Raw genomic sequence first — 19,899 nt, 5'->3', positions numbered from 1 at the left:
TGGATCCAAAGAATAGTCCAAGAGTCCAGGGTCCAAGAGTCCAAGAGTCCAGTCCATATTTTACCCTATGCCCGATGTCAATACCCTAGATGTGACCATAATTAGAGGGATATGGTTAGGAAAGCCGGCAAACTTCAAAGGACAAACTCTTTGTTTGACTTTATGGGCTATCACCTGACATTAATTGACAGTGCATAGTCGAGATATAAGGGCACTGTCAGTCTCATGGCCACAAGCCTATTGAGGTTTTGGACCATAACGTAGTGATGCAAAGCTTCCATTAGATGATCGCATGATTTTTTTTTTCTATTTGTTTGGTCCCCCCCCCCCCCCCCCCCCCCCCATACCGCTAGGAACAAAAATTAGACTACGGTTAACTGCATCAAGTTTTTAAAATATGAAAATTGTTTAATAAAACAGTCACTCGTTCGATGTAAAAGAAGCAGAAATATAAAGTTCATAAATGTGTCTGTTTGCATAAACAAACCAAAATCTTGGCTAGGAACTAACAACCGGTTCAGGCCTAATATTAATGGTTACTTATTTATTATTCGTCGCATTCTCCGAACCCAAAAAGAGCATCTGTGTCGAACCAATCTAAAATATCATCTCCCGTCGTTTTCTTTTTGATAATAGGCTTGATTTCTTTTATTTTGCTTTTGAATGGGGCGTTCTTCTTCTTCTCTGTTGACGTTTTTCGCTGTGGGATATTCAAATAAGATAACTTAACAACCAATAAAGGTGAAGACTGGCAAAAAAAGTCGAAATTGCCGCATTGAGCTGTTAACGTGGCGCCGGAAATGTAATATGAGTATCATCCTATATTTTTATTTCTTTTTTTAATAAGAAAAGCATCTTTTAACCAAAAAATCTAAAAAATGATATCTTTACTTTGAAAAGGAAATGAATCATCTCCCAGTTCAAAACAAATTTGACATTTTGATAGACTTGGCATGGACGTTTGGTTATTTAGTGTCTATATACTCCTTCCAATCAAAAATTTACACTTACACCAGCAGGTGTTTTAGCCAGCAACGTTTCTGTATTCTTTATGTCAGGGAAAAGATCTTTAAACTTTGTCAGCTCATCTGTATCCTCCTTGCTCATTTTCATCTTAAATAGAAATAAAAACATACTTATTAAAGTGCAATCTAGACAACACTGATTGCAAAAATTAAGCACGAAAAAGGTACGTACCTTTTTTGGTTTCCTCACTGGCTTTCCTCTTGGCACGGGTTTTAGTGGCTTGGTTTCATTTACAACAAGCTGCTGTGTTTTAGAAACAGTCTTATTCTCGTCCTCTTTCCAAGATGCTGGTTTGGGAGAATGACGCACATTCGGTTTGCTTACATGAGATGGAACTTTCCTATCATCCACATTAACTTCTTTGTCGTCAGTCACCTTATTTTAAGCGGGGAAAAATGCACGAAAATGGATCATATTGCATATTTTCGTATTGAATTTAATAATTATTGTAAAAAACAGTGAGAATCGTTTTTACGCTGCTCATCAATTTGTTTTGCATTTACCTCCTTATTGGTTTTGGGCAAGCATTCTTCGTCATCAGATGAAGATATTGATACAGCCACATCTGATTCGGCAAATACAACTCGCCTTTTCTTGGAACCACCTGACTGGTCTTTTAAAATGCTTCGTACAATAGTTGGGGTCCTAATACCCTTGGGTGTCGTCATTGCACTTGTTTGGGGTGTCCAGAACCCTTCTGTAGTCCCTGCAAGTTTCTTTGATACTTCAGGTGTTTCTGGAACCTTCATTGAAATATAAAATAGCTTTGGTTGTTAAAACAAGTAAAGCGGGAAAAAACCTGTTTTTAGCGATATGATTCACGAAGTTCCTTTGCCCTTGGCCATAGCAAATAAAAATTAGAAATAAAGATAAAAGAAAATAATAACAAAATTGTCAATAAAGTTAAAATTTTGGTAGGGGCAATTAATTTCTTGGAACTAAAAAAGATTTTTAAAAACTTTTTTTAAATGCGGTTTAAAATTGCATCAACAAGCTCTTAAACCTAGGTTGCATGTCACAAATAACAAACCGTCGGAGCATAGGTCATTATGCTGTTAATTTACCTGATGTTCTGTTCCCTTTCGAGGCGTGCGTGGGCTTTTCATGTTTTCCTTGATGTGAGAATCAAATGCTCGAGTCAGCATTGAGAAATCAAGCAATTATCAATGTCATTGGATCTTGGTTTCGTATCATGGCATCATGACAAATGCACTAACCTTTTCGTCTGACAAGCGGTTTTGAAGAGAAAGAACAGTTCCTTGCTCTTTTTCTAAGGCTGAAGCCAGCTCTTTCTAATAATATAAATATGAATTATATAAAATACCGTAAAAAATGTGATCAAAAACTTAGATATAGAAATCGATTTTATAGCAATCTCTAGAATGTACCTGTTTTTCGGCTGCAGTTTCTAAGTGTTTTTGGAGTGAAGCAATCTTTTCTTTCATTTCTTTCATCTTTTTTTCTTGGACCTGAGTAGACTCCTCCTTATCCCCTTTCAGTTTTTGTCGCATTAGGTTTAGTTCCCGGTCTTTTTGGGCAACGATTCGTTCATTCTCCATCTGCGGGTAAGAAAGTTAATCATGCACCTGCTATTTTTAGGGATGGCATAAAAAAATACGTTGGGTAAATTACTACCCTATTAATGCCTTTATGGTTGTATTTTATATACCTTGTATTTTTCCAATGTCGAACAAAGTTCAGCCATTTGTTGCTCAAACGTCTTTTTTGCATCATCTTTATCTTTTACAGACTGATCTGACAACTCTTTTAACTTTACAGCCTTTTTAAGAAAAAGATTTATTCAAAGGTCGTGATTAATTTTGCAATGGCTAAATATGATTGTTCTGGCTTTACGACAAAATTACCGTACTTACTTCTTCTTCAAGGTAAATTGTTTTCTTTTCTTTTTCTTTTAACTCTTTCTTTAAGCTTTCAATCTGAATTTTAAAATGTTGCACAGTTGAATAGTAAGGCATATGTAAGCCAGTCAGCTAAAACTCAGTGAAATATTTATTCTAACCTTTTGCTCGAAGGATAATAGTGATTTGTTTGTTGCTTCTTGTTGGTCATTAGATTTTTTGAGCTATTGATAAAATACGCATTGAAAAATAATAATGAATATAAAGAATACACAAAAATAATAAAAACACGTATGCAAAAACTACAAGAACTAATGCAACCTGTGTTGTAAGATCTTTTATTTCTTCATTTTTGTTCTTCACTTGGTCCGACAGTGATGAGGCCTAAAAACAAACGAGGCTGTGAAAAACAGCCCTTAAGCTGTATGACTTTACATGCAAAAGATAAGAGGGATTGGCTTACCTGGTGCTCGAGTTTATCTGATTGTTTAGTCTGGGAAGTCATCTTACTCTTGAGACTCTTTACCTATAACATCCCAATTAAAGTATCAATGAGGCATGATAGTCATGATAGTACTGGGGGTGGGTTATGCGCAGAGACCTAGAAACTAGGCTGGCCCCTTTGGGTAGACATGCAGTATAGTCGTTTTATAGCACAATACCAGAAATTATAGCAATATATACAGAGAAAATTGCGAGAATCCAAACTAAGAGGAGTAAAAGCTCTCCGAAGAGGCATTTCAAATAAGGAAAATACACTCGTTGTTTCTTCGATCGAGATTGTTAACTGTTGATTTTGAATATGAGCAAAAAATAATCACTCTTTCTACTTAAAAAGATATTGCCAACTGAAATTTGATGATAAAATACATTAAAAAAATATAAAGACTTATCTGGATACGATAGGGTTCGAACCCAACGACCGAAATAAAATAATAAAAAATCGATTCTAATGTGCCATACCCCCGAGACATCCGCAGAGCTGAGGCGTCGTATGGACTTCGGACCTGACGGCAATTAAATCCTTCTGCCCTTGGGTGTACGAATTACGCAAGAAAATGTTCTAGCCGAAGCATCAGGGGAGAGACCAACCGGCCCCCAGACCATATCGGCTAATCCCTTGCATCTCTGCCACGCACGGAATCGGTTGAAAAAATAATGTTAAAAAGTCTAGTCTATTTGGTCATTGTTTTTACGGCTATTCTTATGCTAATTTACCTCAAACCGTGGCTCAGTGGAAAAAACTTGGGCTTCCATAACACTGAGTCAAGTCCGGTTTTCGAAGTTAGAACCTGGATGGGTGACCTGAAACTTATGCCTCCTAAAAAAATTGCAATTTTTTTTTGTAACTTTCAATCGATTGATTTACCAATTTTGTTTTGAAAAATCGTCGAAAACTAAGATTGCTTGACATTTAATCCGTGGTGGCAGTCTTAAACATGAGCAAAGTTCCTATAATAAAGTGGCACGAAGAGAGTCATTTTTATTCACACCCAATCGACAAACTGCGCGCGTAATGCTTATTGTCTGACATGCAGCAGCTCGTCTAAAATTGAGCAAATCTTTTCTTATTCTACAAATTGATGCATGTCCCTTATGGGCCACCGTAGCCTCCTCCGCAGGGGTCTCTTTGCTATTTGCTCTTTTCTCTCTTCTCTCTCTCTTTTCCTATACTGGGCTTCCTGTGTTGGCTGATCTTCCTAGTTTTCATCACAGGATACCCAGTCCCTCTCCAACAGCAACAAAAACTGGTGGCTAGGGCCACCTTATTTCACTGGACCTATGACCTCCCCCTAAATCCGCAACTGATGCAAATACATCTCAAGTTAGCAATGTTTCATTTCCTCTTAATTATTCAATGCGGCCACTGAAAAAGCATTCCTATATGTTCAAAAAAATATCTTACCTCTTGTTGAAGTTCCTTGATTGTCTTTGTCTTTGTACCCAATTGTGCCTGAAGGTTCTCGTACTGAAAAAAAAACGTTTTATTCATGAGTTTCCGTGACCATATGATAATATTTCAATTAGGTAACTACGTCTGTCAAGAACGTACATCAGAGTGCAACACAAACCTTTTTCTCCAATGATTTTGTGCGCTTTTCCTTTTCCTGCGCTTCATTTCTCAACTTCTTGACCTAAAATTTCAGAAGACCAACGAGAAGTGCAGATATATATTTCTATACGATAGAAATTTTAATTTAAATGAATTAGGAAGGAACTATGTTTAACTATACTAACGTTGGCATCTTCCTGTTGCATTAATGCAGTTGTCTTGTGATGTTGTTCCTCGACATACTCATTTAGCTTTTCATACTTTTCTCTGGAACCAAAGATTGATTATTCTTTCAAAGCTTTGTTTAGTTATCAAGTTTAGACAATGGAGTGTAAGGGTAAGAAAAAGCAAGTATGAGAATTTAGTTTTGCAGTTCAATGAGCAGTAACGACAAGGCACGTGATTTAATTAATAGAACGATCTGTAACATACTCCAAAGCGACGGATTTTTCTTTAAGCCTTGTGTAATCTTCATGCATTTTCATCCTTTCTTTCTCCTTCTCCTAAAACAAAAAACAAAAAACCACTAGAACAGCAATGTTTTTATCATGCCGATTTTCTGTTTATGTTACTGGAGCCACTAACATCTATCCAAAAGTGTTGTGGAGCCCCCAGGGGTGGGACAAATAGCTTCCCTTTGTTTCTGTCAAAATCAATCACATGGTCGATCGATAGCGTCTATGTTTTGGACCTTGCATGAAGATTTGAGTATCTTAAAATCCTTTAAGGGCAGTGACTTACCTTATATTTATACTCCAAATTGTCAATGGTATTTTCAAGAACCGTCTTTTCTTGCTCAAGCTGCTTTCTTGCATCCTATAAAGTGTTTTTTATTGCCTTAGCTTCCACTCCTCAAAACAAAAGTTAACTTTAATTTAACTAACCTTTGTTTGTTGTAGCTCATGCTGTAGCTTCGAGTTCACAGACCTACGTAAACAAGGGGAAACGATTTGAGTCTGGTGGTGAAGGGTATATTCTGCCACCATATATCCTAGTTGAAACTAACTTTTCTTGATCAAGAACACACTGAATTTCTTCTTTGATTTTGGCTTGTTCTTTCTGATTATCTTTCATATTCACGATTTCCTGTTTTAGGTTTCTTATACTTTCCTAATATGAAAAACCATTCAAATTATTAGTGACAAGGCTTTTATAGTTTAATTAATTAATTAATCAAAACCAAAATGGTAATGTGTTATAAGTTCTTCTGGTATGGCCATGACAAGATATATTGTGTTATTAAACCTCCTTTTCCATGATTTTCTCTGACCAAACAGCCTTTTCCTTTTGAAGAGTTGAGATATCATTCTTTGATTCTTGGAATTTGCGCTTTAGATCTTCAAACACAGTCTGGAAAAGCAAGGTATGTATGAGTATACATTTCAAGTGGAAAAAAACATACAAGGAAAACACATATCGTACGACTTTGATATAAATGAGGTTAGGAACCGTCTTTAGTGCATAAACGTCAGTATATTAGTGTAGACTAGTTGTTAAAATATTGGTGCAAGGGAAGCCAGTACCTTTTCTTTTCTTAATATTTCGAGTTCCTCCATGATTGCGTCATTATCCTTCAAAACAGAATCTACAAGTAAAAATATGAAGCAAGATGATAAAAATGTAGAATCGTATATATAATGATTTAAAAATGCCTCACAAATACATCTACCTTACTGACCTAATTTTTTTTCTAGTAGCTGGATTTCATTCATAGATTTCGTATATTTAACAATACATTCTTCCAACCTATATTTAAAAAAAGATATGCTTTCAGGTGAATAAATCATCCATCCATCCATCCATCCCATCTTATTTATTCATATACTCGACTTGCTGTTCAAATGCTAAACCTTTTCTGTTTATTCTCCGCATTCTCTTGCAAGTTTGTAATCTGTTCTTTCAGTTTACGAATATCCTCTTGATAGTTCTCCTCAATCTTTGCTATTTCTTCGCGTTGCTGCGACGCTATTTCTTCACATTCTTCTAACTTGCTTTTGCTGAAATTTAGGTCTTCTTCCATATTTTTTGTTTCTTCCTGGAAAAATGATAAAGCACAGAAGCTAGTACAATTGAATAAAGTAATTATGAAAGATCAGGGTCAAAGAACAAACGAAAATAGGGTCGCCCATGGATTTCTGGCTCGCTTGCTTGCAGCTCTTCGCAGAACAAGGCCTTAATCATTAACAAGGAATACTAACCTTACTGCGCAACAGCATTTCATCCGTGTTCTCTAATGTTACTTGCAGTGAAATTATTGCACTATCCATCTTGTTTATTCTGTCTTTAAGATTATCTGGAACAAATACAAACATGACATATAATGATATATAAATGTGGAAGGGAGAACAAATATTCCTATAACATACCTCTTTCTTTCTTTAGTCTTTCGCATTCCTTGTCCTTTTCCGTCACGCTCGTTTTCATAATGTCAATCTTTTTCTGAATTTCTTCTCCTTCTGTTGTTAGATAACTTATCTAGACATGAAGAAACTGTTTTTATTTTTCATCCCTCCAAGTTTGTTTCACTGTCAATAACTTCAAAATGTTTATACCTGATGTTGTAAATTCGAAATACAATCTTCGTATCTGTCCTTTTCTTCCTCAACTGATAAAAAAGGGATCTGTTAAAACACTGATTATTGGTATCGAAACTAATTGAAACCTTTAGTTCATCTCCCAAGTCCAGTAATCATGCGGCACTTACCTTTTGCCTTCATGCTGTCAAGTTTTTTCTTTTGGTCGATTTCCAGTTCTTGAAATTTGATAAGCATTTCCTATCATAACAAAAATTTAAAACTGACCATTCTATTTCTTGCGAACGCTTTTTATTCCTGCAAAATCGGACAAATGATCTAAGTTTACCTGATATTGATCCATACGGTGTTTATCTATAAGCTTCAGTTCATCGCGATCATTTTCTCCTAAAGAGTATATTTATATCATCAAGCAGGTGATTTTAGTAACATTTTAAACCGAGTTTGTAAATCACGAAATTTACCTTCCTTTATCTTTTTATTAAGATGAGCGAAATGATCTTTCAAGGCGTTGCACATGATCCTCGTAGAAGTGACTCTATAAATCAAGGAAAGCAACCTTAGCATCACACCTAAGATTTTTTTCCATGGAACTAAACAATAATAACAACAATTCATTCAGTAAAATTTACTTTTGTTCAACTTCTTGTCGACAAGCCATCTCGTCTTGCAGCTTTGAGCTGATGCGTTCATTGTGGAGCTGAGCAACAAAAATGCATCAATACATTATTGAATATATATATACATACATGAATATATATTAGTACACATGACGACATCACATCATACTGCACTTTCGATTTTCTATTTTATCATGACGTCATATGAATTGTGATTACGTCATTTTATATTTATTTTCTAAACAGTAGCGCTTCATTAATCTACAAAATATATGTATATAATTATTAAATTATATATAATAACCTGTAGCTCGAGTATTGCGTTTCTTTGTGTCTCTAGCTTTTGAGAAGCTTCTACAAGCCTTCTTTCCTAAAAGACAAAAAATTTTACAAATGTTAAATAAACACAGTGATTATAAATATCATGACGAAGACTAATCAGCAAGAATTGCTCCGTTTTGTACTATTTAGTACAAAATAACTGGCTTAGTCGCTTACCATTTATCCGTGGAAAGATTAACTTGTACAAATTAATGCAAATTTTCGTAGGACTACGCACGCGGTTTACTGAACTTACTAAAAATTGTGCAAATTTGTGCAATTTTTTTTATGCACTCTACTGTTGTACTTTAATTTGCACACATTCTAACATGGGGGGAAAAACAGGTTTTGAACTTTTTCTTAATAAATCATAATGTGACTTCAGTCAGAGGTGGAAATATAAAAAACTTGGGAAACTTTAAATGCACTTATTTTACCTTTTGCTTTAGTTCAATTTCTGTTGATGTTTTCCACTGTCTTATCTTTTCCGCCTCTTGATGAAGTTTCGAGTGAAGAGACTGCATCCTTTCTGGGTCTTGTGGCATTTCTTTTTCCATTTCTATGAAGTTTCCACCAAAAAAGACAAAAAAAAAAAAAAAAAAAAAAAACACGACTATTTAAGCTTATTGATATTTCAAGAACCCAACATATTGTAGCACATCATTATAAGCAACACGCTTAATGTTATCAGTTTAGCTAACCTTTCTCTTTTTGGCAAACCGGAGATAAATGTCGTTCTCCTTGCAGATTAACCGGTCGAACATCAATTTGTTGAGGCAAAGAATAGCCATTTGTTTGACTTGTAGGACTCTGAGAAGCCGTTCTACTGCCATTTTTGTCAAATTTCAGAAAGTAAGAAGTCGCGGATGTTGAAGTCTTGAAAAATGGTTGTTGGCTCTGCGAATTTGTGTAGTTCACGCTCTGCATTTTTCACATGTGTCAGGTACAACTTTTGCAATAAAAGAAGTGTTATTTTGAAAAGGGAATTTATATTTTCCCGGTAAAATAAGCGGCATAAATCAGTTGTTTTGGCACCAACACGGCTTTCTTGTTGCTTTCTTGTTGCGAAGAAAAAATGTTGCACACAAAATATTTTCCCGCCAATTCCAGCGCGCGTGCTAGCCTCGTTTTCAGATTTGAAACCGGAAGAGCAGATAACCGGAAACGCGTGGAAAAGGAAATAAATAGAATACTTTTTACTTTTTTAAGATGCCAATTATAAAATTTGTTTATTAAGTCTAAAATTGTTGAAATTGGTTCTTAAGAATTAAAATTATAATCATCAATATTGAAGTTTACTTTAATAACTTGACTAATATAATTTAAAAAATCATATTCTAATGCCAAAATCAACTAACACGATTCAAGTCAGCTAGAAAATTAACGATTAAGTGTTCCAATATAAGAAAGTCCAATAAATCTAATTTTTCTTTGAACGATAATAATAAATTATGCAAAACTCCAGGCTGCGAGACTTCCGGTGAAGAATACGAACACGTGACCTGGCTAATGGTGACGTATATCCAAAGTTCGTGTGGCAAAAAGAAATCAAAATGGCGGATGGTCCAGCGAACCCCAAAGATATAACTGCTATATTTAAGCGGTTGAAACAACATCGAGATAACAAGGTATGCTGATTTATAGGCTATTATCTTGTCAAAGTGTCTGTGGGTTTTGATTGGAATATTTTTTTGTATTTCTTTGATTCCTAGATGTGTTTCGACTGTGGTCACAATAATCCAACGTGGGCTTCTATAACTTATGGTGTCTTTCTGTGTATTGATTGCTCTGCTGTTCATCGGGGTTTAGGGGTTCATTTGTCTTTTATACGGTAAGAGATAATTGCAACTATTAGTTAATATCCCAACACTCATCGATCTCATAAAAACATTCTATATCGTGATCAGACACCGGACTAAAGACCCTACGTGTTACGGTGAAGAACTTAGAGAATACATTTTCATACATATTCATCATTACAAACAGGTTGATTTGAAAAACTTATGATCAAAGAATTGTCTGATAAATAGATTTTCCCTTATCTAGATCTACTCAGTTAGATACGAACTGGACTTGGTATCAACTACGAGCAATGCAAGTCGGAGGAAACGCTAAAGCTGTAAGATAATATTGATTTTATTAGATGACTGTTATACACACTGAACTAAATTATTATGATCGATAATTTTGATTTTCGATTGAATTTCTTTTCTAGTAGTATAATTTTCTTTAAATTTAGATGAACAATTTAAAAGTCAAGTAAAAGTCCCAGATTGTTAAGATCAAGATACATGAATATTTTGAAAACAAAACATCTCTTTATATAAAATCAGCTGATATAATTTCTCAGAGTTTCGATTTTAAGATTATTATGTCATTAAAATAGTTTAGACTTATTGTACCACGAACTATTTAGTCATGGTCTTTAAGTTCAACCTGAGAAAGTCATAAAACTGTTTAATTATTTAATATGTTCTTGTATTTCCCTTGAAAAAAGGAAACAGTTATTATAGCTACATGTACCTATCTTTCATGGTAATGCTCATATTTTTATAATTATAGTGTTATACACCAAATACTCATGTTTTGTTCACTATAGGATTTTGTATGGTTTAAAAGAAAAATCAAATGTTATCAATAAAAAAGATCATTTGAAGTTAATCTGATAAGACCAAGATATTAAGTTTTTTCCAGCCCTACATTCTACACAAGCATGAAGGATGATGATGATCGATGATGACTAAGTTTTTGGAGAATTCCCATAGATCTTTTTTTCATTTGTTATTATGGTATATATTGTACCATTAATATTGACCTTATAGCTGTTCAGCTGATACATCCTCCTGTTCTTGTCATGTATATATACCTACTGTATCTAGTAAAGTATAACAGACGTCAGGTACCACATTGTATCTGTTAATGACCCATTACATCACACATTCTCATTCAATTATACCATCTCCATAGAAACTATCTATCATGTACTGTGAATACATATAAACTTAAATAACTTAAGGTATTTGTTTCCATGTCGACTTTGAACATGGGGTTATTATATTTCTTTTATCTCTAACTAAAGATGTTAAAATGTCAAAGTTTCATATTTTTACAATTGCTGTTTATTTTGATTAAAATTATTGTTATATGCTGCAATATAATTTAATTTGTATATATTAGTTAATATCTTTAATCTTAGTATTTTATATATACATGTTTATATTGCTATCATTGCAATTATTACGTTTATGTATACATTTTTTTAAATATGGTGATATTATTCTCATAATTTTTTTTTTTGAAATCAATGTTTAAAAAAAGACTTTTTACCTAATAAAGAAAGAAGTAGCAACTTTCTAGTCTTTGTTATCATTATTTCTATTATTGCTATGTCTTACAGCATATATTGTTATCTTCCAGACTGCATTTTTCAGGCAACATAGTGTAAATACTGAAGATTCTACTGCCAAGTACAAAAGGTATTTTATATATTGAATACAATGAAAGTATTACTTAGGGTTTGCATTAATACACGTGCTAAGCAACAGTGCTTGGAATAGAAAAAAATTGTAGCCCGCAAAAGTAAATATAAGAGCATGGTAAAAGGAGGTCATTCCAGTAAATCATTATTTTCGCCTGCCAAACCTGAAATTTGGCCAGTCAGTTGGCCATTGGCAGGCCGCTATTTTGAGTCCTGAGCAATAATTTATATTCAATAGCAGTTTCAGCAGTTTGAATAATATGATCTTGATGATATTATAATTATTACTTTCAGCCGAGTTGCCTTACTCTACAGAGAAAAAATTGCATCACTTGCCGCCAAAGCACAAAACATGTATGGAACACAGGTACATATGATCCAAAGTCGAAATTATTGCAGAACCTTTTTCAGTGTAACAAATCCTATATACACAGCTTTAAATATCACTTGGTATACACCTATTTCAAAAAATATTGTCGGTCAGAGATCTGAAATCTGATACTGAGTAACGTGGTGCAAAATGTAACATATATATATATATATATATATATATATAAAATTTATTTGTTACTGAATGTTTTTCAGCTTTTCATTGATACACCTCACGCTCCAGCCACACCAAACTCACCAGATAAAGATAAAGACTTCTTCACTGAAATGGAGAGTGCTACCCCTAATGCCATCACAATCCCTAATAATGGAAGCAATGGAAGAAACAGCCCAGGTAAATAAAATGTTTTACAATTACTGAACATGCAGTTACATGTACTATTATAAAAAATATATAAACTAGTTTTGGTAAAATGGACATGCAACACAGCCAATAATAGTTGGGTTTAAAGCTTTCTCCAATCACAAAAAATAAATAAATAAAATAAAAAAATGGGTCAAATATTATAATGTACAGTGTATACTTACTTAATGATTCTTTTATTCAGCTAATGGCGCAGCCAAAGAGAACAAGAACATGGATCTTGACATCAATGCTCTTAGTATATCCCCACCAAAGAAATCAGGTTAGGAACTGGAAAACACTGGGTAATCTGGACCGTCTAACAAAGAGCATTAATATAGTACTACATGTACGATTTGAGCGGCTGATCTGTATGGACATTTAATCTGGATTGGATAATCTGGGCCGTCAAACAAGGAGCATTAATATAGTACTATATGTGGTGTTTAATTAATCTATACATGCAGTACAATTTCAGCGGCTGATCTGTATGGACATTTAGCATAAAGCCCATACTGATTGGATGCAGATCCGACTTCAGCTGGGCAATGGTTTCTATTTTTTTCCCTCATTAATTTTATCATTCTTTGATAATGAAACTCGTGTATTTTTCCCCTGTATGTGCAGAGGCAAGAGTACCCACCATAGGAACAAGAAAGCCAACTGCCAACAAGAAGAAGGGAGTAAGTAATTCAAACTTTAACGACCATTCATTTTTTATGGCGGAGGAGGCGGTGGGATTCGCTTGCTAATCCATAGATAATAATTTTCTGTATTGTTTATCAAAATAGTACTTATTGTAAATCTGTTTTTTGTTTTTGTGTGGCCCCCAGAGCCTTTTTTTAATGAGCCACCCTTAATTCCCACCCCCCTCTCATGGTCCCTTAGATTTAGTTGGGTAATTAATTAGATTCTAATATTAAATTATTAACTTATTGTTTGGTCCTAGCTTGGAGCTAAAAAAGGAGGACTTGGAGCTACGAGAGTAAGTTTATTCCTATTTCAGATTGCACTGTTTATTTCTTTTCTTAATCCTATACTGTGCAACTTTCTTGACACTTTATTATTTTTACTTTAGAATTTTTTATTTAAAAGCTAGAATAACTAATTTTAAGTTGCATTTAAGTTTTACAGTAATTTTAAATCATTTATTTATTTTTTCGCTAGGTTAAGGCTGACTTCAATGACATAGAAACAAAAGCTCAAGAAAATGACAAAAACAGAGAGAAAATCGTAGAACAGAAATCCATTGAGGCAAAGGAAGAATTTTTTTCTCCGAACCTGACTTACAATCCAGTTGACTTGAAGAAAGAAGAAGAAAAACTAAAGCATTCAGACCCCAAGAAAGCCACACAGTTAGAACGACTTGGAATGGGTTTTGGACCACGAGCTGGACCAAAATCACAGAGTACTGGTAGAAGCCATTCTGCCGCTGCAAGCATGATGGTTGTCGAACAAGTTAAGCCTGAGAAAGGCAGCTCTTCTAGCAAGGGTTTTTATGGCATGTCATCTCAAACTGGATTCTTTGACAGGTTTGTTGGTCTTCTACATTGATCAAAGATAGTCACTCTCTCTGGCAACTCTCACTTCACCAGAGGTTTCAATAAGAGTCAGGGAATCATCTGGGAATGTTCTAGTAAATGAGCAAAACTCTCTGGCTTAAACTACAAATTATAGCTTATTAATTTGTTAAAATGCCCACTAAAACTCTACGGCTAGTTTATGACCTTCTCCTATTATTCCAATACATAATGAACCCCCAGCTTGACCCTAACCTAAGACTGAATTCTTATGAAGACTACCACAAAAATAGGGTTGCCTTTGATGGAGGATGACGTCTGCATTATTTTTGGATAAATTATTTTCCCATTTCAATGTGTTTAGCCTTGGAAGTCTAATCTTCATTTAACTTTATTTTATTTTATATCTAGCTACTTGGATGAACCTAGTGTAACTGAACCTCCACCAAGGTACTAATAGTTATTTCTTTTACTTCTGAATTTTTCTTTTCTGAAATTTGAATAGCATATTAAATTCTTTTTTTGGATCTGTTTACATAAAATCTGTTTTGATTAAATTATTGATAGGGTTTATATTTATTTTTTATTACAGTTACAGTCCATTCAGTAACAATGATAACAGTTGGGATGTCATTAGCAGGTTGGTGTTCATTCATTTGTTACTCGGGCTTTCGAAGAAATGCCCGAGGTATAAATTGGGCTTCGTTATTTTTTTTCTTCAGTCACAAATCGCCCTCGAAGCCCTAAGGCGCATGCATCAAATCAAAGTCTATGCGCATGCGTAGAATCAGGCATGAGCACATGCTTGAGTAATGATGGATATGGGGAAGGACTCGTCACTGTTTCAAGTAATGAATAATATGGAGTCTAACACCCTCAACATTTTTAGCACGCTTAATTTTGCACAGACTTTGCACCATCTAAAAAGGGTGATCCAATGTTCATGAAGAATTCTTTTGATTTTCTGCTATGAAGCCCGAGTTCACACAGATATGCATCTAGTTCATTATTCTCTTTATGTTTCATTAAATCCCATTAATTTTCATGTATGTTATTTCCCTAGGGAGGAAGTCAGGTCCAATTCTTCCTATCCTAAAAGCTTCTCCAGAGAGGACAGGTGAGTGTGCCAACTCCACCTTAGAGACAAATGACAATAGCCACTTAAGATTCAATGACAACAGACTACAGAGTACAATCTACAGGGTTTGTGTTTAGTGATTTCACTCTATTGGTTTTAAAGCCAAAAGAAAATTCATTGTAAACACTAAGTACTGTAAAACACTTTGACTACTCAACAAATTAAATACTTAGCAGTAAAAAATATTAACTGCTTGGGGGAGAATGCAGAAAGACTTGACTCAAAATTCTTGGACTCCATAGTCTGTAGTTGTAAAATCTTGGTGGCTAACTAATATTATTTCAACACCATACATCTAACAACCTTTTGCTTTAACAACCATTACAGCCGATCAAGAGCCAAACATGTACCAGAGCCTTCTTCATCTTCCTCAGGTAATTTTGCTTTAAAAGATTAATATTATAATTCATTGTAAATCTTAAAAGATAATGATTAACTGTCATTCCAACAAATGGCAAACCCTGATAATTTCTTGGTTGCTTTCTAGGATTTATTTTCAAATTTGTGATATTAAATTTTGTATTAATTCTTTATCGTGATTTTTTAATGTTGTTTAATATCCAGATGAGGTCATGAAAAAGTTTGGAAGTGCAAAGGCGATTTCGTCCTCACAGTTACATGGTGATGATGACAGGGTGTGTATTGGTATTTATATGACATTTTCCAAACAAGCAATAATTTTCTATTGCAATATCCAGGGCTTAAAATAATGGCCAATCAGTTGCTGTTCATAATGAAAGGCCAAATTAGTCTAAGCTTAGTCATACCTTATTTCTTACTTAACATTACTAGTCAAAATGACCAGCAAGGCAAAGATTTAACTAGACAAGTCCCAGTTCTGGTTGGACATTATTTTACTGCAGTTTTTGATACTCTGTGAACTCAGACATTTCAATGGGTTGTTGTGAAATAGGTTGTCGACTGCCGCCAGTCAAGAACATAAAAGGTACTGACTGATTATTTATTGGCAGCGCAAAAAAAAAATTTCAGTGTGCAGCTTGCAACTACTGAGTTTGCAGAATATCGAAAACTGCAATAAGCTTTGATGTCCTCCAACATAGCTGCTATATTACCTCTCAATTACACAATTGATTACTTTTAAGAATTAATTATGTAAGTATATTGAACTAGACCTGTAAAACTGAAGCATCTTACTTGAATGAATACAAATAGTTTATTGTTATTTATTAGATTTTAAGACATTAGTTTTGATGAATGTCAGTAGAGCTACTATGTACAGAGGTCATCAATAAAATAATCATTATTATTATTATTATTATTATTTTAGGAAGCTTACGGAGCAAAATCAAGACTGGAACGAATGGGTCATTCTTCAGGGATTTCCAGCGCTGATCTGTTTGAAGATGAGAGCTCCCAAAAACGTATGCAAAATAATAGTCCTGATCCATCGTTTTCCCAATTCAGATCATGACTGAAAACATCTGTACAATTTGTCTAGAAACATAAGCCAGAGTCAACTAATCTAGTTAAAGTTTCAATAAGATTCCTCTTATAATTTTTCTAAATTTGTTGTTGTTTTCAGGGTTTTCAGGACGCACAGGGTCTGCTAATTATTCAAATATTAAAGATGAAGTTGCTAGAGTTACTGGAAGGGTATGCCAAGATCATTGTTTAACTGTTAATGGTCTAGTAATTATTTCTATAGTCTTTCAAAAACCTATGATGCTGCAGGGTTTGTGCTACTCCTTAAACTCCTCGACAACTCCTTGAATTTAATTCACGTTTCCAAGGGGACTTGAAAAGCTCTTGAATTTTACGATTTTAGTGAAACGCCTTGAATTTTTGTTTGGATCATTACTTGCATGGTTCTGAAATAGATCTAGTCAGAAAGATTGGAAAATCTGAAAGTCGACCATGTGCAACCACCATGTAAAACATTGGCATATTATTAGCTGAACATACTCCTTGAAAATGCATTTTTGGGTCCTTGTATATGTATACTCTTTGAATAGTCCTTGAATTTTAAGTTGTTACCTCAGCATGAACCCTGTGCTGAATTCGAAGCCCATTAGGAATTTTTCCCATAATGAAAGAACTAAATTACAAGTACATTTTGGAAACATAATTTTGGGAACTTGATGACATCCTTTCCAAGAGATATAAGTTTTTCAGTTTGCAAGCAGTTCCACTTTTGCCTTCAGTCTCAGTAAAGACATGTTTTTAGGTTTTCTGTTGAAGCACGGAGGTGAGTCTAAAGGGAAAAGTTGGACTGTGTGAAGTCTATATATTTTTATTGGAAACCTTTTAGCATTTTTTGTATCCATTGATTAAATGAATTTTTGATTTTTCTTTTCTTTTATTATCCAAAGTTATCTTCTATGGCATCAGATGTTATAGGATCTATACAGGTATGTCTGAGTCAAAAATGTTCTTCATTTACAGCTGAGCATTTGCAGCATGGAAACATGTACAATTGAATGAAACAATTGAAATGTTTTTTATTCTTTCCTTTCACAGACAAGATACAGTGGCTCAAGTTAAATTCCATTATTACTGACTGTATAGTTCACAAATTATTGTTAAATCAATCCATCACATCCTTGAATACAGAAAAATTTAATGCCATAATTTTTATTCAAACAAAGTCTAGATTTATTTTGGGTCTTAACTTAGACTGATTATTGAACTGTACGACCGTACAGGGCTTAAAATTGAGCAAAAAAAAAACAGGATATGACCGAGCTAAAGCTAATTTGGCTGGAATCATGACCTGAGACTTCTCAACCAACCTTATTTTAAGCCCTGCTGTGGACAGAAACCACCTCAAACAAAACTATAGCTTCTCTACCCTGGTGCAAGAGGGTTTTTTAACAGTGCTAGGTACATGCTAATCAAAATGAAAGTCGCAACAAGTTAATTGACAGTAAACTATTGTCAATCAACTAGATCATTTTATCTAGCTATAGAGTACGACTCCCAGGTAGCTTTATGTACCATCACTATTATTTGATTGACAGTGGTCTACTGACAATTGATCTGTCACCACTTTTGTGTCAGTCAGCTTGTAACAATGAAAACCATGGTTAAAGTTGGAACAATAATATGTAAAACCCTCTCAAACTAGGGTGCATCATCTTTGACCTTGAACCAATCTGTTATCATTATGATTATAATCTTTGTTATAATTATTCTCTGTATACTAAATAGTAAATTGTCACCAAAATGTCAAAAATTATAAGTATGATTAAAATCAATTTCTACCTTTGCTGCAACATCTACTCCTAGCAGGAAAAGCTTAGCCTTCTTTGCAGCCGTTCTTAGTGTCCTCACGCAACGTTTGGAGGGAAACGTTGGGTGACGACCCTAAGAACGGCTGCAAGGGAGGCTGGGAAAAGCTGTGCTCTGGGTATTTTCATACTTTTCTGCTAGAACACAAAATCCGATGCATTACCAACAAGTAACTTCTTACAAAATTCAATCTCCCAGTGTTTACCACAAGGAGTGGAGAGAGTTTAAAACATTCTTTATAGAAGAAATTGAAACAACAATAATTGAATATTTCAATCAGAATGTTTCAACTTCTTGTAACTTTATTTCTAACCAAATTATATGCCCAAATCAGTGTTTTTAAGGAGCTAGTGAATTATTCAATCTTTCAAAACAATATTTTTTTATTAGTGAGAAATTTGTGATAATGCTGCTCTAATGTGAGTTCCAAAAGTTATCCATACCCATCTCACAGTGGGATTTTTTTGTCAAGACCCTACCCCAGGAAATTCCAATTTTCTTCCGTACAAACTCTGCAATGATTTTTGTTCTTTCTCTGAACCCCTACCCTTCGGAAATTCCAAATTCCTGTGGGGTACATGGATAATTTCTGGAACTACACAATATTACCGTGTAGTATTGATTGGAATGTTTTTGAAGGGAGTACATTACTAAAGTCACACTCTTGTAAATTTCTCACTTATAACGATCAACTCAAATAGAATGTTTAATAAACAGGGTTTAAACTAAAAGATTGTGTGCATGACTCAGACTTCAAAAAAGATTATATCTTAACTTGATTTTTGGGTTTTAACAGTTAATTCAAGCTGAAAAATTTAAGAATATTCCAGAATTTGATTCTGAGAAACTGATTATAATAATTTGCTTAAATTGTTTACTTTGTATAGATTTGCAGAAATACCATGTTGAGAAAACAGATTTGGAATGAAGCCTTCTCAAAATTATTGGCGACGCAAGGCTAGGGTGAAAACACAACTGTAATCAGACTTTTTCTCTGTGGAATTTCCTTTGCATTTTCATGTTAGTCTTGAATTATCCATACTCCCTATCCCTGGAAATTCCATAAACTACTGTATACCACTTGCCCTTAACGATTCAATAAAATTTATTAGGATTGAGCCATCACGTTTTAAAATATTTAGTTTTTTTTTTCATTTAATGACTGATCTCTATGCAGCTCTAGCCAAATACTTTACCCTTTATAGGTATACAAATATGGAGGTTTTGAAGAAATAAGTTTACCAATGTTGCACCCTCTCCTACAAATGATTGGTGAAGATTCACCAAGTTTAAAAATTAAAAATGTTACAATAAGTAATAATACAAATTGTGTTAGTTTACAGTATAAAGAATGCCAGAAAAATCCCT

The 19,899-nt window shown here is 34.2% G+C and overlaps 2 protein-coding genes across 2 annotated transcripts; one reads left to right on the top strand and one right to left on the bottom strand.

The window, feature by feature from the left end:
• Positions 1-471: 471 nt before the first annotated feature.
• On the bottom strand, positions 472-2,171 carry LOC116289428 (uncharacterized). The gene is made up of 5 exons (XM_031696346.2): positions 2,091-2,171; positions 1,530-1,769; positions 1,198-1,401; positions 1,012-1,113; positions 472-700 (listed from the first exon to the last, which is right to left on the bottom strand). Exons 1-5 carry the CDS (start codon positions 2,169-2,171, stop codon positions 548-550), a joined length of 780 nt encoding a protein of 259 aa, XP_031552206.2. The 3' UTR covers positions 472-547.
• A 7,754-nt stretch (positions 2,172-9,925) lies between these two features.
• Positions 9,926-19,262, top strand: LOC116289399 (ADP-ribosylation factor GTPase-activating protein 3). Its single transcript, XM_031696307.1, has 19 exons — positions 9,926-10,041; positions 10,126-10,244; positions 10,460-10,532; positions 11,831-11,889; positions 12,186-12,258; positions 12,477-12,615; positions 12,830-12,907; positions 13,252-13,307; positions 13,574-13,609; positions 13,792-14,156; positions 14,556-14,594; positions 14,737-14,784; positions 15,208-15,261; positions 15,610-15,656; positions 15,847-15,917; positions 16,571-16,664; positions 16,826-16,896; positions 17,613-17,651; positions 17,761-19,262. The coding sequence occupies exons 1-19, from the start codon at positions 9,967-9,969 to the stop codon at positions 17,782-17,784; spliced, it is 1,560 nt and encodes a 519-aa protein (XP_031552167.1). The 5' UTR covers positions 9,926-9,966; the 3' UTR covers positions 17,785-19,262.
• Positions 19,263-19,899: the final 637 nt, after the last annotated feature.

This window comes from Actinia tenebrosa, unplaced genomic scaffold (assembly GCF_029948245.1).
Source record: "Actinia tenebrosa isolate PJP-AT-01 unplaced genomic scaffold, QUT_ActTen_1.0 PGA_scaffold16__25_contigs__length_10494907, whole genome shotgun sequence".
Lineage (NCBI taxonomy): Eukaryota > Metazoa > Cnidaria > Anthozoa > Actiniaria > Actiniidae > Actinia > Actinia tenebrosa.
This window is presented reverse-complemented; position numbering and strand designations above follow the sequence as displayed.